General features: G+C 42.5%; 1 protein-coding gene across 1 annotated transcript in view; it reads left to right on the top strand.

Moving 5' to 3' along the window:
• The first annotated feature begins 22,677 nt into the window (after positions 1 to 22,677).
• The window catches only part of LOC124013072 (glycine receptor subunit alpha-3-like), a 138,803-nt gene continuing 135,433 nt past the window's right edge, over positions 22,678 to 26,047 (top strand). The window contains exon 1 of the mRNA XM_046327222.1: positions 22,678 to 23,124. Within this exon, the coding sequence (XP_046183178.1) occupies positions 23,054 to 23,124 (71 nt within the window). The 5' untranslated portion in view covers positions 22,678 to 23,053. The remainder of the gene's footprint in view (positions 23,125 to 26,047) is intronic.

Raw genomic sequence — 26,047 nt, 5'->3', positions numbered from 1 at the left:
CAGTTGGTTTTTGCTGGCCCTCCTGAACCTGAGCAGAGGGATGGGATGACCAATAACTCTAATGCAGTACCTGTCTGTTCCCTAGAGCCTTCCCTCCTTCTGCATCCATGGATGGAAGGATGAGCCTGATCTGAAGATTATTCTTGGAAAGGTAAGAGTTAGTGTAACAGTATAATTTTAAACCGTCCCCTCGCCCATACCCGGGCACGAACCAGGGACCTTCTGCACACAACGACAACAGTCACCCTCGAAGCATCGTTACCCATCGCTCCACAAAAGCCGTGGCCCTTGCAGAGCAAGGGGAACTACTACTTCAAAGTCTCAGAGCAAGTGACGTAACCGATTGAAACGCTATTTAGCGCACACCGCTAACTAAGCTAGCCGTTTCACATCCGTTACATTAGGACATACTCCTATGAAAGCTACACTGGCATTCGGAAAAGCAGAAAACGATAGCCCCGCCATGTGTTTGTAATGTGTGTATATCAAGAAGGAAAATGACCATTGGACAGATTCCCAGACTGTAACTTTGAACAAGGCTAAGCTTTGCTGTATTGAGTGATGGATTGATTTGACTCCGATACCATATTCCACATAGTTTACACCAACATAACGTGTTTACCTTCATTTGAATTTGTCCACATTGTATTTATATCTAATTGGGGTCCATATTATATTGAAACCACATTTTGATTTCCAGGTAAAGTAGTACATTTTCTAATTCACTGCAACCCCAGTGTTGACACTGAATTACATTTGAATGGATTCCGTATTTAAAACTGTGGCTATATTTGAACTAGGTGGATATAGGCCTATTGCGTGTCCATTGGGGCCTAGAATGTCATTCAGATCAATTGACCAATTGTCAACACAACTGCTTTTTCATTCTCCTACGAAATAGCTGTTCAATAAAACCCCCCTCTTAGTCAACTCCACATTCACGTCTGACTCTATCCTATCTATTAGTAGTCTCAGTCGAGTCCAACCCCCTTATCCAGTGTTATTTCATATGCTTCATTTCAGAGTCACACTCCCACAGACATGGCCATCGAGAAAGAAGCAAGCTGCACTCATCTTGAAAAGCCCCAGAAAATTGGATTCATTTTTGAGATGAGCAAGCCGGACGGACAGGAGAGAGGAGAGGAGTAAAAAGCACAGCAGCGATCACTGAATTTATTCAGTCTTACACAGTATCACAGGTCTAAATGTAAAACACACTGCTTCCATCCACACAGTGATATTTCTCTTGATATTTCTCCCGCAGCAATAGAATCTAATGATTCTATTTCTATGATGTCTCCTGTGGAGTATTGTGTCGCGACGAAGCAGAAATGACTCTGCCTCGACAATATAGGAGCACGTTCGTTAACTCACTCACTTCGCTGAGGGCACTTCTGACTTCCCACTTCACATGCCTCTCTCGCGCCGTCACACACGGGATTGAAGGTTCAAACAGCCTATAAAGAGCATGTCACTGTCAATAGCAGAATGCCTTCGATGAGAAAGGTCAGGAACCCCAGGAGCAAGGTCATCCCGTTTCGCTTTTCACATCTGGTGCAACAGATTAACAGAACGAAGGGATGATCAGATGTATGCCTGAGCATGAATCCCTGAACCCCGTCTCTCAGTGTTCCTGATTGGCATGCATTCCATTCTGGGATGGAGGGATGGAGAGATGGTGTGATGGGATGGTCTGGGTTTTGATGTGATTTGAGGTCCCTTCTTTTGTTTATTGTCAGATGTTGTTGATATCTCTTGAGTGTCACGTCTAATCAAGGTGGGTGGAATCAGGCGCAGAGAGCGATATGAAAGTTTATTCTCCGGTGAACACGGTCAACCCAATACACACAGGGTGAACAATCCAACACAGGATAAAAGACGAACCAGAGAATAAGAACACAAGATACACCGACAGACATAGATGACAAATAAACAATCCCGCACAAAACAAGGGCGGGACAACCTACTATATATACAGACACTAATAAACTAAACAACACACAGGTGAAACCAATCAGACAAAACCAACAGATACACGAAAAGGGATCGGTAGTGGCTAGTAGGACGGTGACGACGACCGCCGAGCACCGCCTGAACGGGCAGGAGAGCCAACCTGGGCGGAAGTCGTGACATTGAGCCTGTCACGGTCATAGGCTTATAGGTTACCTGTGAAACCTTGAATAAACTGCACTATGGTATTTATTTAATCTTATGGTTACCAATGGTTACCAATGGTTACCAATGGTTACCATCTAATGGAGTAGAGAAAACACCTCATGATGAGCAGAAAAGGGATGTACTGTATGAATCCCCTTGCAAACGGGCACAGTATGGGTTAAAACAGCCAACAGCCATCTTCATGTTGGCTTTTGATTCGTAAGCACTTGGCAAGAACTGCATGCTGTGTGCATTGATAGGATATTCATAATTATATATCTTTCATACCTGTAGGTAAATAACAGCCCGGCCACACCTGACTTTCATTATCATTATTATGATTATTGCTGGTCTCCATGGGGATCAGTTGTCACCCACGGAAAAAGCAATAAACATACCACCCACGCCCAGTGTCTGATTAAACAACAATATGCCTAAGACTAACCTGAGGCTATTCCATCCCCTTTTACTAACACACTACAGCAACGAGAGCCATTGTAGATATGCGCAGTGTTAATTGTACACTGCTTGATAACATCTCCCTGGTGTAAACCTCCATAAACTGTACCCCCCCCCCCCCCAAAACCGTTGGCCCGTGAAGAAGTTATGATGGAAGATCACGTTTATTTTCACATTTTGTTTTCATTAATTGCTTCTGAATAATTTATTTGAAAGTTATCCAACTCTACCAAACAAATTAAACTGCCACAAAATCACACGCCTCGACACATCAATTATGTATCTCATAAAGGCGTTAAGGGACACAGACGCAACAATACAATGGATCCATGCATTATTTATCTAGACAAAGCTGAATCGCCTTCGTGTTCTTCTACGCTTCTACTAGTTCTAAACTTTGAATCATTCATTTAGCAAAGACCTTTCTGGAGTGACGTTCTTGCTACACATCAATGGATAAACACGTCTTTATGACTCATTCAACTTTGTTTGATAAAATAATCCATCACTTTTCTTGGACCATATATAGATAGAATTTAGAAGATTGATTAGGAAGCAGGAGGACAAGGGATGGAACTTTGATTTGAGACGTGGGGGGCACAACTTCTCGTGGGCCCTCCTTTCAGAATGTGTGGAGGGGGAGTAAATGTCCCCCATCCTTCGTGGAAGTTACCCCCATACAGGAGGAGAGGAACACATGACGCAGCTGTTAATCTCACATACTGTTTTACCATTTGATAGACTGTGGTATAGTTTTAATTGACTAAATACAGATTAGAAAATTCCCCCTTTCCAGATTTCATAACGTGTGTGTGTGTTTTTAATGCGGTGCAGAATACAATCACCCTTAAAGGCCCAATGCAGCCATCTTTATATCAATCACAAATCATTAAGCGCCTTACTGTAATAGTTTTCCAATAAAAAAAATAGCTTTTTAGCCAAAAACTATTTTTCAAAAAAAAAATGTTGCTAGGACAGTCTGGGCATGGTGGGGAGTGGGGAGGGGACAACTTAAAACTAGCACTTATTGGCAGAGAGGTCTGGAACTCTCTTTGTTATTGGTCTATTAATAAACAGTTTACTGCCTGGTAATCTCACCAGGCAAACCAAAACTCATCAAAACAGGCTGATTATAAGGTCCTGTGTAGATTATGTTTTCAACCAGCAACTATCAGGAAATAACACTGATCCAATTTATTCAAACTTTTACAGAGTTAGTTTCATCAGCAGTTGTACAAGATGACACAAAACACAGGCAAAACTGAACTTTTCACTGAGCCATAAGCACACTTTTGAAAAAGCGAGTGCATTCTATGCGGGACCGGCATTTACATGGGAGGAGTGTTGCATATTTTATGCGTGATTCATTAGAGATGTGGAACAACATGAATGATGAATATCAAGACCTTTAAATTATACTTCAGGACACAGCAACAAATTATGCTTGGCTTCTTGAGGAAAACTTTAAGTCAAGGAGACTTTTGAGAAGGGGTTAGGGGGGAACCATTATGCTTAGACCGCGGCTTTAGTCGTTGCTCCAGGTCATCCGGTTTGAACTGATGGGATGTTCTGAGCCTCCTAGTTCCCCTCCCGTTCCCTCCACGCCCCAGTGGTGGTAATCCTGACACACTAGGGTGCACTGACTCTGACTCCAGATTTGAACCATGATGCGCCCACCCGCCACGTCTCATCTAGGGATGGGTATAGTTAAGATTTTAACGGTATTACTACTCTTAACGATACTGCTTATCGATCCGGTACTTTAACTGTACTCTTATCGGTTCTTTTTGTTATTTTTTACAACAACAAAAAACAAAACAAAACAGAATTAACATTGCTTTATTTTCTGAAATGTAAAATAAATTAAATAAACTATTTACAGCAAAAGAAACAGCAATGTTTTGAACAAATCACTATTATAGACTAATGTTTTGATGATGTAAATGTAAAACAAATTAAATAAACAATATTTTCCTAGAAGACAATACAGAAGACAATACAGTGGTATAGAACAACACAGGTGGGGCATGCAGGTTGCGATTTGTACACTTCCCTGTAGTGGAGGAACTTCTGTTTTACACTGCCCTGGTGATTAGGACCTTCTGTTTTACACTGCCCTGGTGAGGAGGACCTTCTGTTTTACACTGCCCTGGTGTGGAGGAACTTCTGTTTTACACTGCCCTGGTGAGGAGGACCTTCTGTTTTACACTGCCCTGGTGTGGAGGAACTTCTGTTTTACACTGCCCTGGTGTGGAGGACCTTCTGTTTTACACTGCCCTGGTGTGGAGGAACTTCTGTTTTACACTGTCCTGGAGTGGAAGACCTTCTGTTTTACACTGCCCTGGTGTGGAGGACCTATTTTACATTGGCCTGGTGTGGAGGACATTCAGTTTTACACTGCCTTGGTGAGGAGGACCTTCTGTTTTATACTGCCCTGGCTTATGTAGTGCACTGTAACAGTGAGATAATGGTCCGGACAGAGGCTGGTCCACCCATCTGATGTGATGGCCAGCTTTGTTACGTCCTTCAGCTCAGTGATCACATTGGCCTTTTCTACACCATACCAGTTAGGAATTAATGCTAGCTGCCGGCGTGAAGGGGCTTTGGCTTGTCTTTGGCTTGGACCAGTGGTATTAGAGGGAGGAGTGGGTTGGTTCATTGTAGCTGCAACTGGCTAATGGTTACTTTTGATCATGAACCCATGTTCGCATAATTTCGTTAACTCCGTGTGTGGCTCTAGGCTGCTAGCATACATACCTAACGTAGATCAGACGAGAGATGAACTACGAGCTAGGCAGTCGAAAACTGTGCATTTCTCTGCCTGTACATGATGCACTTTCCATAGATGTTTGGACAGATTGCTCGTGTTTCCGCCCTTGCACTTGTGGCAACGAGCATCGACTCTGGTGAAGTGTAACCAGACCTTTTGCATTTTTAGTTCTTTCCGCCATTGTCACTAATTAAGAGCAGGGTGCTGTGTGTGCTGTAGAGTGAGAGAGATCTCTCTTCTGGATTGGGAATAGCGAAAATGCATCATAGACAAATGTCTTAATCCTATTGCAAATTAGAAACGGTTGATGAGATTAAATGTGCAAGATAACGTTTATGTAGCAGTAACAAAAAGGACATGTATTTTCTTAATTTCTCCAGTACCGAAAGCAGAACCAGTAACGTCGGAGCTTATCGATACTACATTCTTTCATTATAACCGGGTTTCGGTACCCATCCCTACCCTCATCCCTTCACTTCCTGGTGTCAGAGAACTGTGGGAGAGATAAAGATTTAATTTACCTATAGTGTTTTGTATGTCTTCCGCCAAGAGCACCAGGCAGTAGGCTACTGTACTGTACCACCCATACAGTGGCTTGCGAAAGTATTCACCCCGCCTTGGCATTTTTCCTATTTTGTTGCCGTAACAACCTGGAATTAAAATAGATTTTGGGGGGGGTTTGTATCATTCAATTTACACAACATGCCTACCACTTTAAAGATGCGAAATATATTTTATTGTGAAACAAACAAGAAATAAGACAAAAAAAAACAGAACTTGAGCGTGCATAACTATTCACCCCCAAAAGTCAATACTTTGTAGAGGCTCCTTTTGCAGCAATTACAGCTGCAAGTCTCTTGGGTTATGTCTCTATAAGCTTGGCACTTCTAGCCACTGGGATTTTTGCCCATTCTTCAAAGCAAAACTGCTCCAAAACTGCTCCAGCTCCTTCAAGTTGGGTGGGTTCTTTAAGTCATACCACATATTATCAATTGGATTGAGATCTGGGCTTTAACTAGGCCATTTCAAGACATTTAAATGTTTCCCCTTAAACCACTCGAGTGTTGCTTTATCAGAATGCTTAGGGTCATTGTTCTGCTGGAAGGTGAACATCCGTCCCAGTCTCAAATCTCTGGAAAAAGACAAACAGTTTTCCCTCAGGAATTTCCCTGTATTTAGCACCATCCATCATTCCTTCAATTCTGACCAGTTTCCCAGTCCCTGCCGATGAAAAACATCCCCACAACATGATGCTGCCACCACCATGCTTCACTGTGGGGATGGTGTCCTTTGAGTGATGAGAGGTGTTGGGTTTGCACCAGACATAGCGTTTTCCTTGATGGCAAAAAGCTCAATTTTGCTCGTCGCCAAACCCACTGGCTCCAAGTCATCTACAAGACCCTGCTAGGTAAAGGCCCCCCTCATCTCAGCTCACTGGTCGCCATAGCAGCACCCACCTGTAGCACGCGCTCCAGCAGGTATGTCTATCTGGTCACCCCCAAAACCAATTCTTCCTTTGGCCGCCCAGTTCTCTGCTGCCAATGACTGGAACGAACTACAAAAATCTCTGAAACTGGAAACACTTATCTCCCTCACTAGCTTTAAGCACCAGCTGTCAGAGCAGCTCACAGATTACTGCACCTGTACATTGCCCATCTATAATTTAGCCCAAACAACTACCTCTTTCCCTACTGTATTTATTTATTTATTTAGCTCCTTTGCACCCCATTATTTCTACCTCAACTTTGCACATTCTTCCACTGCAAATCAACCATTCCAGTGTTTTACTTGCTATATTGTATTTATTACGCCACCGTGGCCTTTTTTGCCTTTACCTCCCTTATCTCACCTCACTTGCTCACATTGTATATAGACTTATTTTTCTACTGTATTATTGACTGTATGTCTGTTTTACTCCATGTGTAACTCTGTGTTGTTGTATGTGTCGAACTGCTTTGCTTTATCTTGGGCAGGTCGCAATTGTAAATGAGAACTTGTTCTCAACTTGCCTACATGGTTAAATAAAGGTGAAATAAATAAAAATATAAAACATATTATCTACCTCTGCCCTAGTCACCTAGCCACTGACCTTACCTAGTACATTATATTATCTACCTCTGCACTTGTCACCTTGCCACTGACCTTTGACCTCACCTAGTACATTATATGAGCTACCTCTGCCCAAGTCACCTAGCCACTGACCTCTGACTGCTGGCTTAAGCTACTGCTGCTCATCTGCCCTCCATCATCAGTGTCATGTAAATTATCATAATGGCTAACAGCAGTATGATAGCAATATTATTACACACTGTGAGGTATAAAGCTGTGTGGAATTATTCAAACCTACAGCTACAATTAGCACAGTCTGTTATTACTAGCTAATTGGGAATTTATCTGTGGAAAACAGGGGTCAATTGTGTCACATAATTCAAAAGTAAAACCTGTCATTTTGTGGGTGTAAATAAATTAAGTATATTAATCTCAAATGACCAGCTGCAGCATCAGGAGAATACCAGATGTGAGCAACTCAAGCAAGACATTCAGGTGAACTCTCTCTCTCCTCTCTCTCTCTCTCTCTCTCTCTCTCTCTCTCTCTCTCTCTCTCTCTCTCTCTCTCTCTCTCTCTCTCTCTCCCTCTCTCCCTCTCTCTCTCTCCCTCCCTCCCTCTCCCTCTCCCCTCTCTCCTCTCTCTCTCTCTCTCTCTCTCTCCCTCTCTCTCTCTCTCTCTCTCTCTCTCTCTCTCTCTCTCTCTCTCTCTCTCTCTCTCTCTCTAAGGGACTTTATTGGCATGGGTAACACGTGTTTACATTGCCAAAGGAAGTGAAATGGATAAACAAAAGTGAAATAAAAAAAAGGTGAACCGTAAACATTACACAAGTTCCAAAATAATAGAGACATTTCATATGTCATATCATGTCTATATACAGTATTGTAACAATGTGCAAATAGTAATAAAAATAAAATAAATAAACTAAAATATGGGTTCAAATCAAATCAAATTGTATTTGTCACATGCGCCGAATACAACCGGTGTAGACCTTACAGTGAAGTTTTAATAAAATACCAACAACAACAACACGTCGATAAGAATAAAAAATAATTAAAGAGAGGCAGTAAATAACAATAGCGGGGATATATACAGTTGAAGTTGGAAGTTTACATACACTTAGGATGGAGTCATTAAAACTTGTTTTTCAACAACTCCACAAATTTCTTGTTAACAAACTATAGTTTTGGCAAGTCCGTTAGGTCATCTATTTTGTGCCTGACACAAGTCATTTTTTCCAACAATTGTTTACAGACAGATTATTTCACTTATAATCCACTGTATGTATCACAATTCCAATGGGTCAGAAGTTTACATAAACTAAGTTGACTGTGCCTTTAAACAGCTTGTAAAATTCCAGAAAATTATGTCATGGCTTTAGAAGCAATTTAGGAGTCATTTCTAAACACCTGAAGGTACCACGTTCATCTGTACAAACAATAGTACGCAAATATAAACACCATGGGACCCTTCAGCCGTAATACCGCTCAGAAAGGAGATGCGTTCTGTCTTCTTGGACCGAAAAGTGCAAATCAACCCCAGAACAACAGCAAAGGACCTGGTGAAGATGCTGGAGGAAACAGGAACAAACGTATCTATATCCACAGAAAAACAAGTCCTATATCGACAAAACCTGAAAGGCCGCTCAGCAAGGAAGAAGCCACTGACTACGGATTGCAACTGCAAATGGAGAAAAAGATTGTACTTTTTGTCCTCTGGTCTGATGAAACAAAAATATAACTGTTTGGCCATAATGGGTATCATTATGTTTGGAAGAAAAAGGGGGAGGCTTGCAAGCTGAAGAACACCATCCCAACTGTGAAGCACGGGGGTGGCAGCATCATGTTGTGGGGGTGCTTTGCTGCAGGAGGGACTGGTGTACGTCACAAAATAGATGGCATCATGAGAGGGGAAAGTTATGTGGATATATTGAAGCAACATCTCAAGACATCAGTCAGGAAGTTAAAGCTTGGTCATAAATGGGTTTTCCAAATGGACAAAGACCCCAAGCATACTTCCAAAGTTGTGGCAAAATGGCTTAAGGACAACAAAGTTAAGGTATTGGAGTGGCCATCACAAAGCTCTGACCTCAATCCTATAGAAAATGTGTGGGCAGAACTGAAAAAGCGTGTGCGAGCAAAGAGGCCCACAAACCTGACTCAGTTACACCAGCTCTGTCAGGAGGAATGGGACAAAGTTCACCCAACTTATTGTGGGAAGCTTGTGGAAGGCTACCCGAAACGTTTGACCCAAGTTAAACAATTTAAAGGCAATACTACCAAATACTAATTGAGTGTATAGAAACTTCTGACCCACTGGGAATGGGATGAATTAATTAAAAACTGAAAGAAATACATTTCTCTATTATTCTGACATTTCACATTCTTAAAATAAAGTGGTGATCCTAACTGATCTAAGACAGTTAATATTTTTTAGGATTAAATGTCAGGAATTGTGAAAAACTGATGTATTTGGCTAAGGTGTATGTAAACCTCCGACTTCAACTGTACATGGGGTACTGGTACAGAGTGCTGGTGTCGAGGTATTTGAGGTAATATGTACATGTAGGTAGAGTTACTAAAGTGACTATGCATAGATAATAACAGAGAGTAGCAGCAACGTAGAAGAGGGTGGGGGCAATGCAAATAGTCTGGGTAGCCATTTGATTTGGTGTTCTTGAGTATTATGGCTTGGGGGTAGAAGCTGTTTAGAAGCCTCTTGGTCCTAGACTTGGCGAGATAACAGGCTATTACTAGGGTGGCTGGAGTCTTTGACAATTTCTAGGGCCTTCCTTGTGTTTACAATGGTGTTTGTTCTTCACTGGTTGCCCTTTTCTAGTGGCAAAAGGTCACAAATCTTGCTGTTGTGATTGCTCACTGTGGTATTTCGCCCAATAGATGTGGGAGTTTATCAAAATATGATTTGTTTTTCGAATTCTTTGTGGGTCTGTGTAATCTGAGGGTCATATATTTGGCAGGAGAGAGAAAGCTTTCCTTAAGTTTGGGTCAGTCCCAGTGGTCAGGTATTCTGCCACTGTGTACTCTCTGTTTAGGGCCAAATAACATTTGACTTTGCTCAGTTTTTTTCTCTGTCTCTCTCTCTCTCTCTTTCTATCTCTCTCAATCTCTCTCTCTTTATAGGTCTCTCTCCCACACACACTCTCTCTCTCTCTTCCCAATTTCTCTCTCTCTTCCCTCATCTCTTCCCTCATCCCATTTGATAACATAATGGTTTGTGTCTGTTCGCTTTAGAGCTGAGGCCTTATCAAGACTTCACCCAATTCTTTCTTTCTAAGAAAACTGCGTAGGAGGGAGAACTAACCCGGAAAATAGCATCTCTGATCCTCAAGAGCTTTAATCGTCCTCTAGCGACAGACTATTCAACTCAATTCTGAAGGAAGATATTTATTTTAAGGAAATTTGAGACTACTTCTATTCATATACATTTTGTAAATATGGCCTCTCCATCACATACAGCTACATTCTAAACCCCCCATCTAAGCCCATTAACATCCCTGGTACCTGATACGTTACCATGTCCTCCACAATGAACAACGTAAAAAATTCTAGGTTGATTGTTTGTGATTCGTAATAGGCAGCCCACATCGTGGGTGATTGTACCTGTCTTAGTGTTAGTCACCAGATACGCTAAGTGGTGAAGGACAATGAACAACGTTAAAATTCTAGGTTGAGCTAAGTGGTGAAGGAAGCATGTCGCGTTTGCATATCACGTCCTCGCCACGGGCATTTCTGACAACTCATTCTGGTCTCCTTGTCATTCCAGTCGGTCTGACAGATCCAGATCCCGATCTTGTCAGATCTGGAGCGCTTCGAGGGGGATTAGAGAGAACGCACATATGCACAATTCAATTGGAAAGCCCTCACTATATACAGGCTCTTTGGCTCTGTCTCCCATCTCATTGAATTGGGGCATTCCCAACTCAGACAACTCAAAGTAGCTGTGTGCATGACATTATGGGAGAGAGGGATACTATGGTGTTTGTGTGTGTGTTTGGGGGTCGTAGTTGTGTGGGTGGGTGAGAGTGATATTATGAAGGTTTTTATCTGAGTGTTTTTTTTGTCCATTTTTGATTGTTTAATTTATTTCAGGGATGGGCAACTTTGATGGGGGTGGGGTAGTAATTGCTGCAGATTTATCCATGGAGCGTAGAGAAAATGGTGCCGTTGTAAAGCAAGTTTGCTGCAATACTACACATTTTTCCATGGGGCGGAGAAAAGATTTTGAAATGTTTTCATTTCATTTTCATTTCATGAAATTCTACACATTTGAATATGGGGCAGAGAGACAAATGTGCAGTTTTACAGCTAATTTCCTGCAATTCTACACATTTTGCCATAGAGTGGAGGCAACTGTTTGCAGTTTTTAATATGATAACTGATGATCAATGGGCCCCACCCGGTCGGTAATTCGACCATTGCTTAATATAAGTTTAGATACCTGTCTGGTAGACTCATTTACCCATCTATAAATGTTTAGCTGACATGAGTTAATTGAGTTACTGTTGATGCATAACCAAATTTTGAAATTGAAAAATTGCACATTGTGTATTCTGTTATTTTAACTCTCAACAGAAAGTTGAGACCCCGACTGAATTTATATATTTTTTTAATGTGAAATTGGTCCGTGGGCCAGTTGCCCGTCCCTGATCTATATGATCTTACTGACTACAGTTTTCTGATACAAAACAACAAACTGTAATCAGTTACGTTAACAGCCAAAATATTGTAATTAGATGATCGATACATTTGAATAAGTAGATAATTACTTCTTAGAAGTGTGATTAAAATCATGACAGCTTTCTGTTTTCTCAATGACATTTAATTCAGCATTGGAAATGTATATATATTTTTACGTTAAATTGCTGATTACAAATTTGGACAGGTAACTATTTAAAGAAACCTATCCAATCCTGTGTGGAAGTAGTGTATCTAAAGGAGTGGGCAGTGGCTGTGAGGATATTATAATACTGGGATATGAGCGTTGTCTTTTTGGATATTATGTGTGTTTTATCCTCATTATCTGTCTATATTGTGATTATATCATTAGTATTTCCTCTGGGGTACTATACAGATGTAGGATCATAATTTAATCACACTGCCGTTGCAGAGAATTTTCCTGCACAGCAGGAAATACAAACTTGTAGTGTATTTGAGGTTTAAAAAGGCTTCTAACGTTTGTAATTTCCACTTAAAAATGTTAGACTTGATTTTCCCTGACAAAAAAAATATTCAACCCCAACAAAAGTTTGATTATAATTCACATAATAATTCACAATTCACAAACTGTCTCAAATTAATGTCCTACATCTGTTGCTAAAAGAGTGGGCAGTGGCAGTGTAGTTAGTGTAACACTGGGATATGAGTGTTAGCTGGGTTGGCTTTTGTGGTTGGCTGGGTTGGCGTTGGTGATGATACTGCATCATTTCTTCCCTGTAGGCAGACACCATTAAGGTAAATTATGTATAGCAACAATAGTTGGAATGATCGAACCCATGGGAGGTTTACATTAGTAACAGTTCAAATTCATGTTTCTGTAGAATGGTGTGATCACAGTTTGGGGACAAATGGTGACCCTGTTTTCTTGATAACGACAAACATAATATAGCCTTGGATCAAGGTTTTGAGTTGATATGTTTTCCTTGGCTTCTCTTCTTCCGTCATTCATTCTTCCCTTCTTTTCTGTCATAATGTTTGTGTTACATCATTTTTTATGTTTGACTGAATACTCAGTTCTTGCAGACAAAGCATGTGGCTTTGGGTGCATCTGCATATTTCCGAATGTTTTAGTCTTTGTGCAGCTACAGATGTAGGATATTAATTTGATCACCCTGTTGTAGAAAATGTCAAATGTGTAGTGTATTTGTGGTTTAAAAAGGCCTCTGAAATTTGTAGTTTTCACTTTGAAATTTCAGACTTGATTTTCCCTTTCAAAAAAATGTATCAACCCCTAGAAAAATGTCCATTCATTATAATCCACATAATAAAAATTCCTGTTGCTGCAGGAATATTTCTCTGCTTTAGCAAAGTGGCTCAAATTAACATCCTACATCTGTTTGACAGCCGTAAGACTGTGGACATTCTGAATACAGGCAGCTACTTGAAAATAAGTGTCACGCCTTGGTCATTGTATTTTGTATTTTTGGTATATGTTTGGGTAGGCCAGGGTGTGACATGGGTTTATATGTTGTGTTTCGTATTGGGGTTTGTATTAATTGGGATTGTGTATAATTAGGGGTGTGTGTAGTTAGGCTTGGCTGCCTGAGGCGATTCTCAATTGGAGTCAGGTGATTCTCGTTGTCTCGGATTGGGAACCGTATTTAGGTAGCCTGAGTTCGCGTTGTATTTTGTGGGTGTTTGTTCCTGTGTAGTGTTGTCTCTGTGTAGTGTTCACCAGATAGGCTGTAATAGGTTTCACGTTCCGTTTGTTGTTTTCGTATTTCAGTTATTTCATGTACCGCAATTCCTTCATTAAAGTCATGAATAACCACATGCTGCATTTCGGTCTGACTCTCTTCATTCAACAGACGAACAAAGTTACAATAAGATGTTTTTCTTCACTTACTCGCCTGGTTAAATAAAGGTTAGATAAAAAATAAAGTAAATATTTGATAGTCCTTTCAAGATGGTTATTGTAGGCTAGCACACTGACTTGCCTAGTTAAATGAAGGTTACATTTTAAAATGTAAAAATAAAATAGAGGGCAAAGGTCCTGAAAGTACTGTATGTGGGCAAATTAAGAAGAATACAATTAACATCAAAGATGAGATTGCTACAGACAGCTGAATAAAACATGTTGTGTAATGTGACTTCTCACAACGCATTATATTTGAATCCCCCCTCCGCACGCACGCACGCACGCACGCACGCACGCACGCACGCACGCACGCACGCACGCACGCACGCACGCACGCACACACACACACACACACACACACACACACACACACACACACACACACACACACACACACACACACACACACACACACACACACACACACACACACACACTTAATATGTTCTCTGAAGAAGAGGTACTGGCTGAAGATGAGTCATGTGCTTAGTTCGTGATGTATGTTTTTTCAGGAATAATGCTGGACCTTGCAGTCCTATGGTTCTGTGGTATTTTACTGTGCGTGAAGCGTGAGGGAAACAGTTTGTCAACTGTAAACCAAAGTGGTTATTGTTCCAGTCTGGGTCAAGTCAAGTCGTCATAACCAATGCACAGAACAGCACAGAACAAAATGTCAAAGGTTGCCTATATCGGTAGATGTCATTTTGGACGCGTAGATACATATACATTTTTGAATCATTATCATGACGGGCCACCACAGCCAAAAAGCATGGTGGAATCAAAACTCCTACCACTTCGTACAAGTCAGTTGTTTACCTTTAATGTACTTACTCTGACTCGCAATATACTCCATCCTTCCAACCAGACTCTCTCTCCAATATCTCTCCCCAGCCAGCCAGCCTGTGGCTCTTAATAGCAGACAATCAAACCACCTTCCAGACAGACAACAACTCGGCACAGGGCTGAATATTGGGGTTTTTGGTCTTTCCTCTTCTGCGTGCACGCACGCACGCGCACACACGCACACACACGCACACACACACACACACACACACACACACACACACACACACACACACACACACACACACACACACACACACACACACACACACACACACACACACACACACACACACACACACACACACACACACACACACACACACACACACACACACACACACACACACACACACACACACACACCATGCTCCCCGCCCTAACATTCAGCCACTGACTCGATGGAGTCTCCCCCAAATTGCCTGTTCTGCTTGGATCCATCCATGGGGCTAGCTGTGTCTGCACTACAGTCCTCTTAAGGGAGGTATGTATAGGCACTATAGCCAGAGGGTTATTTACTGCTGGTGTGACCCATTTGGTTTGTTCTGCTACAGTACGAGACTCCCTTTGGCAGCTTGTGAGTAAATCATTAACGACTGCAAAGCTCCTGGAATTAGCATACCCCCAGAGTGCTAACGATGGCATAAAACTGTGCATGACTGTGCATGTTGCAGGGTACGCTATGTGATAAAGTGAGTTCTGTTAGAGCGTGAATCAGGGGCCATGTTGTGATCACGGCTGTGCAGGACAGAAAGATCTGTTATGTTATGACTATTCTTCTATTGTCTTACGTCAAATACAATACACTAGCACACAAATGTATGTGGACACCCCTTCAAATTAGTGGATTCAGCTACTTCAGCCACACCCGTTGCTGACAGGTGTATACAATCAAGCACACCGCCATGCAATCTCCATAGACAAACTTTTCTAGTAGAATGGACCGAACTGAAGAGCTCACTGATTTTTAACGTGAAGTGTTTGTCAAGAATGCCACCTTTCCAACAAGTCAGTTCGTCAAATTTCTGTCCTGCTAGAGCTGCCCCGTTCAACTGTAAGTGTTGTTATTGTTAAGTGGAAACGTCTAGGAGCAACAACGGCTCAGGCGCGAAGTGGTAGGCCACACAAGCTCACAGAACAGGACTGCCGAGGGCATGAAGAGTGTAGCGAGTAAAAATCCTCTGTCATCGGTTGCAAAACTCACTACTACTGCCTCTGGAAGCAACGTCCGCACACAAGCCAAAGATCACCATGCGCAATGTCAAAGCTGGAGTGGTGTAAAGCTCGCAGCCATTGGACTAGAAAGCAGTCGAAACGCGTTCTCTGGAGTGATGAATCATGCTTCACCATCTGGCAGTCCAATGTAATTTGGGTTTGGCGGATGCCAGGAGAACGCTACCTTCCCGAATTCATAGTGCCAACTATAAAGTTTGTTGGAGGAGGAATAATGGTCTGGGCTGGTTTTCATGGTTCGGGCTAGGACCCTTTGTTCCAGGGAAGGGATATCTTAATGCTACAGCAGACAATGACATTCTAGACGATTCTGTGCTTCCAACTTCGTGGCAAGAGTTTGGGAAGGCCCTTTCCTGTTTCAGCATGACAATGGCCCCATGCACGAAGCGAGGTCCATACAGAAATGATTTGTCGAGATCGCTGTGGAAGAGCTTGACTGGCCTGCACAGAGCCCTGACCTCAACCCCATCAAACACCTTTGGGATGAATTGGAACACCGACTGCGGGCCAACATCAGTGCCCAGCCTCACAAATGCTCTTGTGGCTGAATGGAAGCAAGTCCCCACAGCAGTGTTCCAAAATCTAGTGGAAAGCCTCAGAAGAGTGGAGGCTGTTTATAGCAGCAAAGGGGGAACTAACTCCATATTAATGCCCATTATTTTGGAATGAGATGTCCGACAAGCAGGTGTCCACATACTCTTGGCCATGTAGTGTATATCTGTGCTATAGACAACATACACAAATGTAGGATCTTAATTTGAGTCCGTTTACTGCAGCAGGAAAATAATCATGGCGCAACAGGAAATGTGAATTAAAATATATATAATAATATATTTGTGTAGGGGTTGAAACATTTTTTGATAGGGCAAATCAAGTCTGACATTTAATAGTGTAAATTACAAACTTTAGAAGTATTTTGAAGCCTTGACTGCACTACAAGTTTGTATACCCTGAGGTGCAAGAAATTTCTCAGCAACAAAAGAGTGATCAAATTAAGATCCTACATCTGTAAATACAATGACATCATCTTGTTATTCCTATTCCATTGTCTATCATGTCAATAAACACAGAAGACATTGTAGAGTTTGTCTTGAAAGGCCCTATAGGAATAAAAACAAGGCTAATAATAACAATTCCATTATTTATGAATCACTCCATATGCTTTAGATTCCAGACCCGCTGAACTACAACCATGCCCCACTGACACCTCCAATATAAACCTCTCCATAATACTCTGCCACAGCACAATGGGGGGAGATTTATAATGGCTGGCCAAAAAAAACACAATTGAGCAATTGATCTTTTCCGCAGCTAAAATACAGCAGCCATAACCTCTGTCATATGGAGCCCCTCTACTATGTCATGCTTGGCTTTCATCCCGTAGATGAAGAAATGTGTGTCATAATAAGATCAGCAGCTTGCCAGTTTACTGCGAGGCGGAGATATACAGTGTATTCTGTTTAATGATGGATGTGAATGGGGGAAGTCGTTTGGCTGCCTGTGTGTAGGATATCGTTCATCACCTGCCTAACCACCTCTAGTTACGTTGATGGGAGTGTCTGTTAATCCATGCACATGCATATCATCTTAGCGACGAGGCCGGACTCTACATAAGGAAGTAAAATCCACCAGATTAGTCCTATTGGTTAAGCAAACGGAAGCACCATCATCCCAGGGAGGGATGCCTGAGAGATGGCAGTTGGTTAATATGCACGATAAAAGATATGGACGCTGCTCTGTAGAAAAGGTTTCTGTAGATACATTTGTCGAGTTATAATACGGGTGCCTCGTTCAAAGGTAACTGAACCAGATGTCTGGATAGCCTCACAGTGTCATTCTATTCAAAACAATGTGTTCATTTGCACTTAAAATGGTAGATTTAAATACTTCTGTGAGACTTTCGAAGCTACTTGTTATTACTCCTGCAATTTCCATATTTCGCATTTTGTGGGTCTCCGGCAATGAAAGCCAAGTCTATACTCCACTCTGACCACACTCTTCAATCATCATCCAGGACTTACAGACTATCACTCTCGAGCTCCTCTCTCCTCTCTAGTCCCTCTAGTCTCCCTGATGCCACTTAGGTCTGATATGTCCTCCTTATCCTGGCTCTCCTAAATTACATTTTACCAGCAAGGCCATAAGAGTTGTCCAAACTCATACTACACATTGAATAAAGATGTCCAAGCTCTATTCCTAAATCCACACTAGCAAACCAATTCAAATGAAGCACTGTTTCTGTCATGCATTCTAGTGTGAATATGGGAACATAGTCCCTGATATGAATCTATTACAGGGACAGAGACAGGGACAGGGACAGGGACAGGGACAGGGACAGTGACAGGGACAGAGACAGGGACAGAGACAGGGACAGGGACAGGGACAGAGACAGAGACAGAGACAGAGACAGAGACAGAGACAGAGACAGAGACAGAGACAGAGACAGAGACAGAGACAGAGACAGAGACAGGGACAGGGACAGGGACAGGGACAGGGACAGGGACTGATCAGTCATGGATCACTGGCCTTGCTGAACATTTCTCTCTCACCGAGGAAGGATGGGGAAATTATCAGAGGGCAAATTGACAAGCGGCTGTAGATCAGTATGGATAATAAAAGCCCTTAGATACCAGACCACCCCCTCCTTGTCTCTCATCCTCTCCACCTATCCACAGCATCCATAACATCCCAACCCCTCTCTCTCTCACCTTCTTCATCTGTCATACCCTCTCACCCAGCCACCCACGCAGACTTTCAAACTTCTCATCGTCTCTCGTTCTCTCACCACAAGCTCTTAGCCTGACTGAGAATGTTGACAGTGGCAGACATGGCCTGGCGATGAACTTAGCATCCATAAGAGCTCTCTCTTTCTCACTGTGCGTCAGAAGAACATCTGCAGATACCGGCATCAACCTCACACTCACTAGGGTATTTTGTAATTAGACTGTAAACTTCCAACCAGGGGGCGTTTTGAGTTCTGAAGCTATGTGGCATATGCCAGTTTGAGTCACCAGACACTCTAGGGAGGCGAGTGGTTAAAAGGAATGTCGCAAACTGTGAAACTGAGTTTATTAGGGTAAATAAATCAACCTCATACAAAGAGGAGCTTCTCGTTTTCCCTTAAAGATGCACTCTGGAATCTTAAGAACAAATTTGTAACAGATTGCGAGAATTGGATCTGTAAACATATCACAAAAAAAATGCAAAATTCTGACAATATCATAAGAATTGTAAAATTTGGGAACATATATCACAAAATGGATGACTTAGTACACAAATAACGGTGAAGGCCTTTTGGCTGATGAGCACCACTTTCAAAACTACTGGCTGAAATTATACAAATATTTGAGAATCATTCCTTAACATGATAGAAAGAACTATCAGGAGAGCAAGGCCGGTGCTTTAGCGCTAGATGACATACAGAAAGCAATTAGGGAGCCAGCTAGGAGAAGTTGCATGTCATGTGTCACTTTTTTAATACATTTTTATAAGAAATGAGCTGCCTGACAGCCGACATCCTTCTTTCAAATATGTCTTTTCCTGTTCATACACTGTTAAAATGAAGTGCTTTGTAATACCAAAACTACTGGCAAGCAACTGAGCAGCCACCAACGTAAAGGAGACGAAACCGTAACTTTGCTGTAGTATTGAAACATGGCCCTGAGATGTTCTGAAACATTACATGGTGTGTTGTAACACCACTTAATCACGTATGGTGCAACACCTCGCCAAGGACTGGTAGCACTAACAGGAAAGGTTGAAAACACAAGAAGCTTACACACGAAGAAAGAAAAGTACATCTATATTAATAGTCATATATTAATAGTCATATAGATGTACACTTTCCGTCTTCAAGCATGCATACAACATTGTGTAAAATAATGAATAAGTCTAAAATGTTTGAATTACCCACGGTCCTCTGAAAACAGAGCCACGTGTCAAGGTAAGAAGTGCAAAGAGATTTAAACCAGACTTCCAATGAGATCAATCACTCAATTTCCTCCATCTTTTGAGCAACATATTACGTTTATTTTTAAATGTTGGGGTAAAATGAAATTAACAAATCATTGAAACGACTTGCATACATTTTTTGTCAAATTCATCATTATTTTTACAGTGTGGCTGTGTGGTTGAGTGTATAAAATACCAATTAAATTCCAATTAAATGTACCATCTTACTACCCCAGAGGTCGGGGGTTCAATTCCCGCTTCCGCCTGTTCCACTGTCACTCAAATAAAATAAAATAAAATAAAATCACATTTATTTATATAGCCCTTCGTACATCAGCTGATATCTCAAAGTGCTGTACAGAAACCCAGCCTAAAACCCCAAACAGCAAGCAATGCAGGTGTAGAAGCACGGTGGCTAGGAAAAACTCCCTAGGCCAAAGCCTAGGAAGAAACCTAGAGAGGAACCAGGTTATGTGGGGTGGCCAGTCCTCTTCTGGCTGTGCCGGGTGGAGATTATAACAGAACATGGCCAAGATGTTCAAATGTTCATAAATGACCAGCATGGTCGTATAATAATAAGGCAGAACAGTTTAAACTGGAGCAGCAGCACGGTCAGGTGGACTGGGGACAGCAAGGAGTCATCATGTCAGGTAGTCCTGGGGCATGGTCCTAGGGCTCAGGTCCTCCGAGAGAGAGAAAGAAAGAGAGAAGGAGAGAATTAGAGAACGCACACTTAGATTCACACAGGACACCTAATAGGACAGGAGAAGTACTCCAGATATAACAAACTGACTCTAGCCCCCCGACACATAAACTACTGCAGCATAAATACTGGAGGCTGAGACAGGAGGGGTCAGGAGACACTGTGGCCCCATCCGAGGACACCCCCAGACAGGGCCAAACAGTCCTCCTTCTCTGTCTCCTGTTTCTAATCAGTCTAAAGAATTTAGACAAAAAAAATCCATATTCCCTTATCATCAAATCAATATTGAGGCTATAAACCATTTGCATTGATTTACCATTTGATTGTATGAGAGGCACAGTCTGCAAAAATATTGTTTTGTGTTTTGATGCTACCTTTTACATAAACTGAAACCCCAAAAAGTGTCTTCACAACATTATCTTAAAAACACCAATATTCAGATTTAAGAACCACTTTGGGTGTTTCAGAGTACTTCTATTGTCTTAAACCACTTTCTGTGTATCATAACACTTGCATTAGGTTTACATTCAAACACCCTCCAAACACCAGATCTCAGGCTAGGTACACTACCTTTCACGGTTTCATTACACAATCATAGTGTTTTGAGAATATTTTGACAGCGTATAACTGAACAGGACAATCCTCCTTTCTCTTTCTCTCTTAAATATACACACCTCCCTCTCACCCCATCATCCGAGGTGACATTGGAGAGGGCTGTGCTCCTCACACCTTCAGCAAGCTATCACCAGCAGCCCAAAGGCATTACAGACCTGTCCTGGCCTGTGGTGTAGTCATCACAGCTGTTGAGGAACCAGCACTTGACCACACTACACTTCAACACCATCACCCCCGTCGCCTTGGCAACGTGATTAAATAATTACACACCATTCTATGGACATCAGGGTTCAACCCAGTTCAACAGTAATATTCACATGTGTAGAGACTGCACTTTTGATAGCATCAGTAAAGCCTGTCAAACTGACAGGGACAGGCCAAATAGTCTGAGTGCATGAGTGCTCTGTTCGGCAGGCTAAACTTGGAGTGCATGCCTGCTGCCCCATGCCTGCTTATCATCTGATTCCAGATCAGTTTGTCAAAAACATGACCCACTACATTTTATTGTGAATGTGTGTGTGTGTCTACAGTACAGCACACACAGATGCAACCACCTCCACCCAGCTGTGCTGGACACCCTGCTCATGGCACCACACTGCCAGTCTTCATTAGCCAGGCATCATACACCCCCTTTTAACTCACAATGTTACTCGTCATCTCGTGTGTGTGTGCGTGCGTGCGTGCAGATCCGACCCGACCTTATACATATCAAATGCATATGGTTGTTCTCAATATTGTATACATGAACGGACATATTATTCATATGGAGGTAAGTTTTGGTTGAAACGTCACATTCCCTAGCAGTAATCCTAAACTAATTGTCCATGTTCTAAAATCCATTCATGTACTATTTATTAAGCTTTCCTGACTGCTTTGCTCGTGGTCATAGCGGGGGAAACTATCAAGACTCATATTGTTTAATAAACCATACCCGTAGACATACGATGCATAATGTAGTAATCCATAATGGTACTTAAAAGCAATCATGAATCACATACAATGTTGTTGTTTTGTAATAGAATAGAAAATAGTCATGTGTAAACTATGGCTGCCAAAGTTTACACATGACGCTGATCTGGACAGCAACTCGACAAGTAACATCTAATAAATGACAACAAATTGGATACATATTACAGGATCGTGCGGGAGAGATGCAGGATGCCCATGCAGTAATGATGTTCCACATCAGTGCTTGTCTAATTGAAGCTACAGCGTGGCTCTGCTGGAACATTTATAGGAGCGAGTGGAATAATTCGCTGTCAGTCACCGGTGCAGCGCGCGTCTGGGGCGGGCTCTCTCTGTGCCCCCGCTCTCCAAGACCGCTGAGATGTCTGTGAATGTGTCAAGAATATGTACAGCTGCCGAGCGCTACCCCACATTACTGGTGTTCCTACTTTAGAGTCGTATTCCAGAATGTACTATGCTCTCTTGTTGATGTCGTTGCTAGGTCGGTAAAAACCTGTCCAGTTATGAGTAGTGAAGTCGATTAGTAATATGTGGGATTCCGAAACTGTTATGCGTTTGCGTTTACCGTGCGCCACGAGCCTGCCGCGTGTTGGATTGTGTCGACATCAGTTGGAGCACTGTCCACGGTGCTGAAAGTCAAGAGCCTTACCCTAAGTGGCGAACAGAGGCAGCTGAGGCGTTCCCGGGTATATGTATATGCAACTCAAATCTTGAGATGACGCGGAAAAGGCTGCAATCTGTAGCTGTATGGGGATTCTTCGCGTGGGAAATAGCTGTGTTGCTAAGGTAAGGAAGGGAGTTCGGCAGCAGCCAACATTACGCGGCTTGATTTACTCACACTGATTGTTGAAGTTTCCGAACTGTTTGATTCATGTTAGGTGCTTTGATTGCGCCAATGACTTGAGTGGTTCGCAAATAGGCTATATGACCCTAAAACACTGGAAGCGTTTAATACGGAGTGGATTTTCCTCTCAAATTTGTGGATTAGGCTACAGGCACATAGATATAAGAATCATATCAAGTACAAAAGCCTCTAAGAGAATCACCTATGCATGATGTCTTATCTCGACAAACACACATGTGGTGATCCTTCCGCGAGGGATTCTGGCCATTGCCCAACAAATCAGTCAGAAACGGTGCGATCATGATGCACGCGTCCTTTAGTATTCGTGATAAGTGAATTACATTTCTGTCTGTATTCAATTTAGACCCTGTAAACTGTCTGCGTATTCCTCAAATCCCCGTTTCCCAGGAATTCGATCGGCATGCTCGGTGTGCTGATCTGATCTTGACGAGGATTTCTCTTCTCACTCTCTCAGTAACAGGTTCCGTTATCGAGAAATCTCATGGAATAGATTTCTGGGCCGAGATCAAAGAAAAAGCCGCTTGAATTATCCAAATAAATTGTATATTTGCCTGCAATCCGAATGAGCAGAATTATCTCTATATATGTAACACCTTAAATGATTGACAGTTCATTAACGATTAAACACTATGGGCTATTGTGAAAGTGAAGGTATTTGTAGATCAAATTATAACATAAGCTTTCTCACATAGAAGCAATCTTTATAGTGCAATTATGGTCCCAGCCAGCCACTGTCAGTTGTTATGTAATACAACATGCTGGAGAGGCTGGTGTGTTGGATTTGGTCAAATCTTAAGGTTTTAATAGTAAAGCTCTCTCTCTCTCTCTCTCTCTCTCTCTCTCTCTCTCTCTCTCTCTCTCTCTCTCTCTCTCTCTCTCTCTCTCTCTCTCTCTCTCTCTCTCTCTCTCTCTCTCTCTCTCTCTCTCTCTCTCTCTCTCTCTCTCTCTCTCTCTCTCTCTCTCTCTCTCTCTCTCTCTCTCTCTCTCTCTCTCTCTCTCTCTCTCTCTCTCTCTCTCTCTCTCTCTCTCTCTCTCTCTCTCTCTCTCTCTCTCTCTCTCTCTCTCTCTCTCTCTCTCTCTCTCTCTCTCTCTCTCTCTCTCTCTCTCTCTCTCTCTCTCTCTCTCTCTCTCTCTCTCTCTCTCTCTCTCTCTCTCTCTCTCTCTCTCTCTCTCTCTCTCTCTCTCTCTCTCTCTCTCTCTCTCTCTCTCTCTCTCTCTCTCTCTCTCTCTCTCTCTCTCTCTCTCTCTCTCTCTCTCTCTCTCTCTCTCTCTCTCTCTCTCTCTCTCTCTCTCTCTCTCTCTCTCTCTCTCTCTCTCTCTCTCTCTCTCTCTCTCTCTCTCTCTCTCTCTCTCTCTCTCTCTCTCTCTCTCTCTCTCTCTCTCTCTCTCTCTCTCTCTCTTTTCTCTCTCGCTCTCTCTCTCTCTCTCTCTCTCTCTCTCTCTCTCTCTCTCTCTCTCTCTCTCTCTCTCTCTCTCTCTCTCTCTCTCTCTCTCTCTCTCTCTCTCTCTCTCTCTCTCTCTCTCTCTCTCTCTTTTAGCTGTTTTCAAATACCATGATCAGAGTCTTTAAGGTTAATAATCCTGGCTCCATAGTTGCTATGAGCGTTCTGTGTCACACGGGACAGCAATAATACAACGCCTCCTGACCTTTAGACAACAGCTTTGATGAACTGAACGTCTTAATTATTGAGCGCTCTGTAGCAGGTTTTCATCCAGGATCGCTCAGTACTTTGCTCCGTTCATCTTTGCATTGGATCCTGACTAGTCTCCCAGTACCTGCCGCTGAAAAACATCCCCACAGCATGATGCTGCCACCACCATGCTTCACCGTAGCGATGGTGTCAGGTTTCCTCTAGAAGTGACACTTGGCATTCAGGCCAAAGAGTTCAATCTTGGTTTCATCAAGCCAGAGAATCTTCTTTCTTAGTGCGGAAAGAAACCGTCGGGGCCCACCCATCTTTACAAAACACACGGCATGTTGCAATGTCTTATTCGTGGCAAGCGGGCTGGACTCCCCTTTCAATAGCTACTCTCTCTCTCTCTAAGGATATCTCTAGCCCGCCCACTTCAATACTCTCTTCCCACTTCAATACTCTCTCCGGCTCTCATTCCTTCCCTGAGCCCTTCTCAACTAAGCACAGTACAACTCCACAGAGGTAATGCAATTGCTGCAAAGTCTAATCCCACTCAAGCCGTGCATCACCAACCACCAACACAAGTCTTCTCATTCAAAGACCCCGTACATGAACCTTCGATCATCCTCCATTATTTAACGACACATTATTCTCGTGTGATGTGTCTGTGATAGTAATGGTCCTCCGCTGGCATCCCCCTGTATTGAATTATTGATATCATGGCTGTGTCCCGAACGGCACCGTAAGCGGTCAAAAGTGGGACACTATTTAGGCTATCGGGTACCATTTGGGATGCAGGCCATGCCTGTTGCCATGTCCCTGACTGGCACACACTGCAATGTGTATTGGTTTAGTGTCAGATCAGAGTCCAAGGAGACTGGAGAGTTTTCTATAGGGTTTATCTATGGGCTGGATCCCAGATAGCACCCTATTCTACTACATTGTGCACTACTTTTGGGCCCTGGTCAAAAATAGTGCACTATGCAGGGAATAGAGTGCCATTTGGGACTCAAATTATGTGTGTAATTAGAATTCAGAGGATATATAGGTCAGATGCTTATTCTTGGTTGAGGGGTCTAGGCTTTAAACACTGTTCTCCCTCATCTTCAATACTCTGGCCGTGCATGGCAGCCAGTCCATGTTTGAGGTTTGTCACTTCACTTGAATGGCGAAAGGGACTCTTTGCACACTGTGTAGGGGAAGCTGAGTA

Source organism: Oncorhynchus gorbuscha, linkage group LG24 (assembly GCF_021184085.1).
Source record: "Oncorhynchus gorbuscha isolate QuinsamMale2020 ecotype Even-year linkage group LG24, OgorEven_v1.0, whole genome shotgun sequence".
Classification (NCBI taxonomy): domain Eukaryota; kingdom Metazoa; phylum Chordata; class Actinopteri; order Salmoniformes; family Salmonidae; genus Oncorhynchus; species Oncorhynchus gorbuscha.
This window is presented reverse-complemented; position numbering and strand designations above follow the sequence as displayed.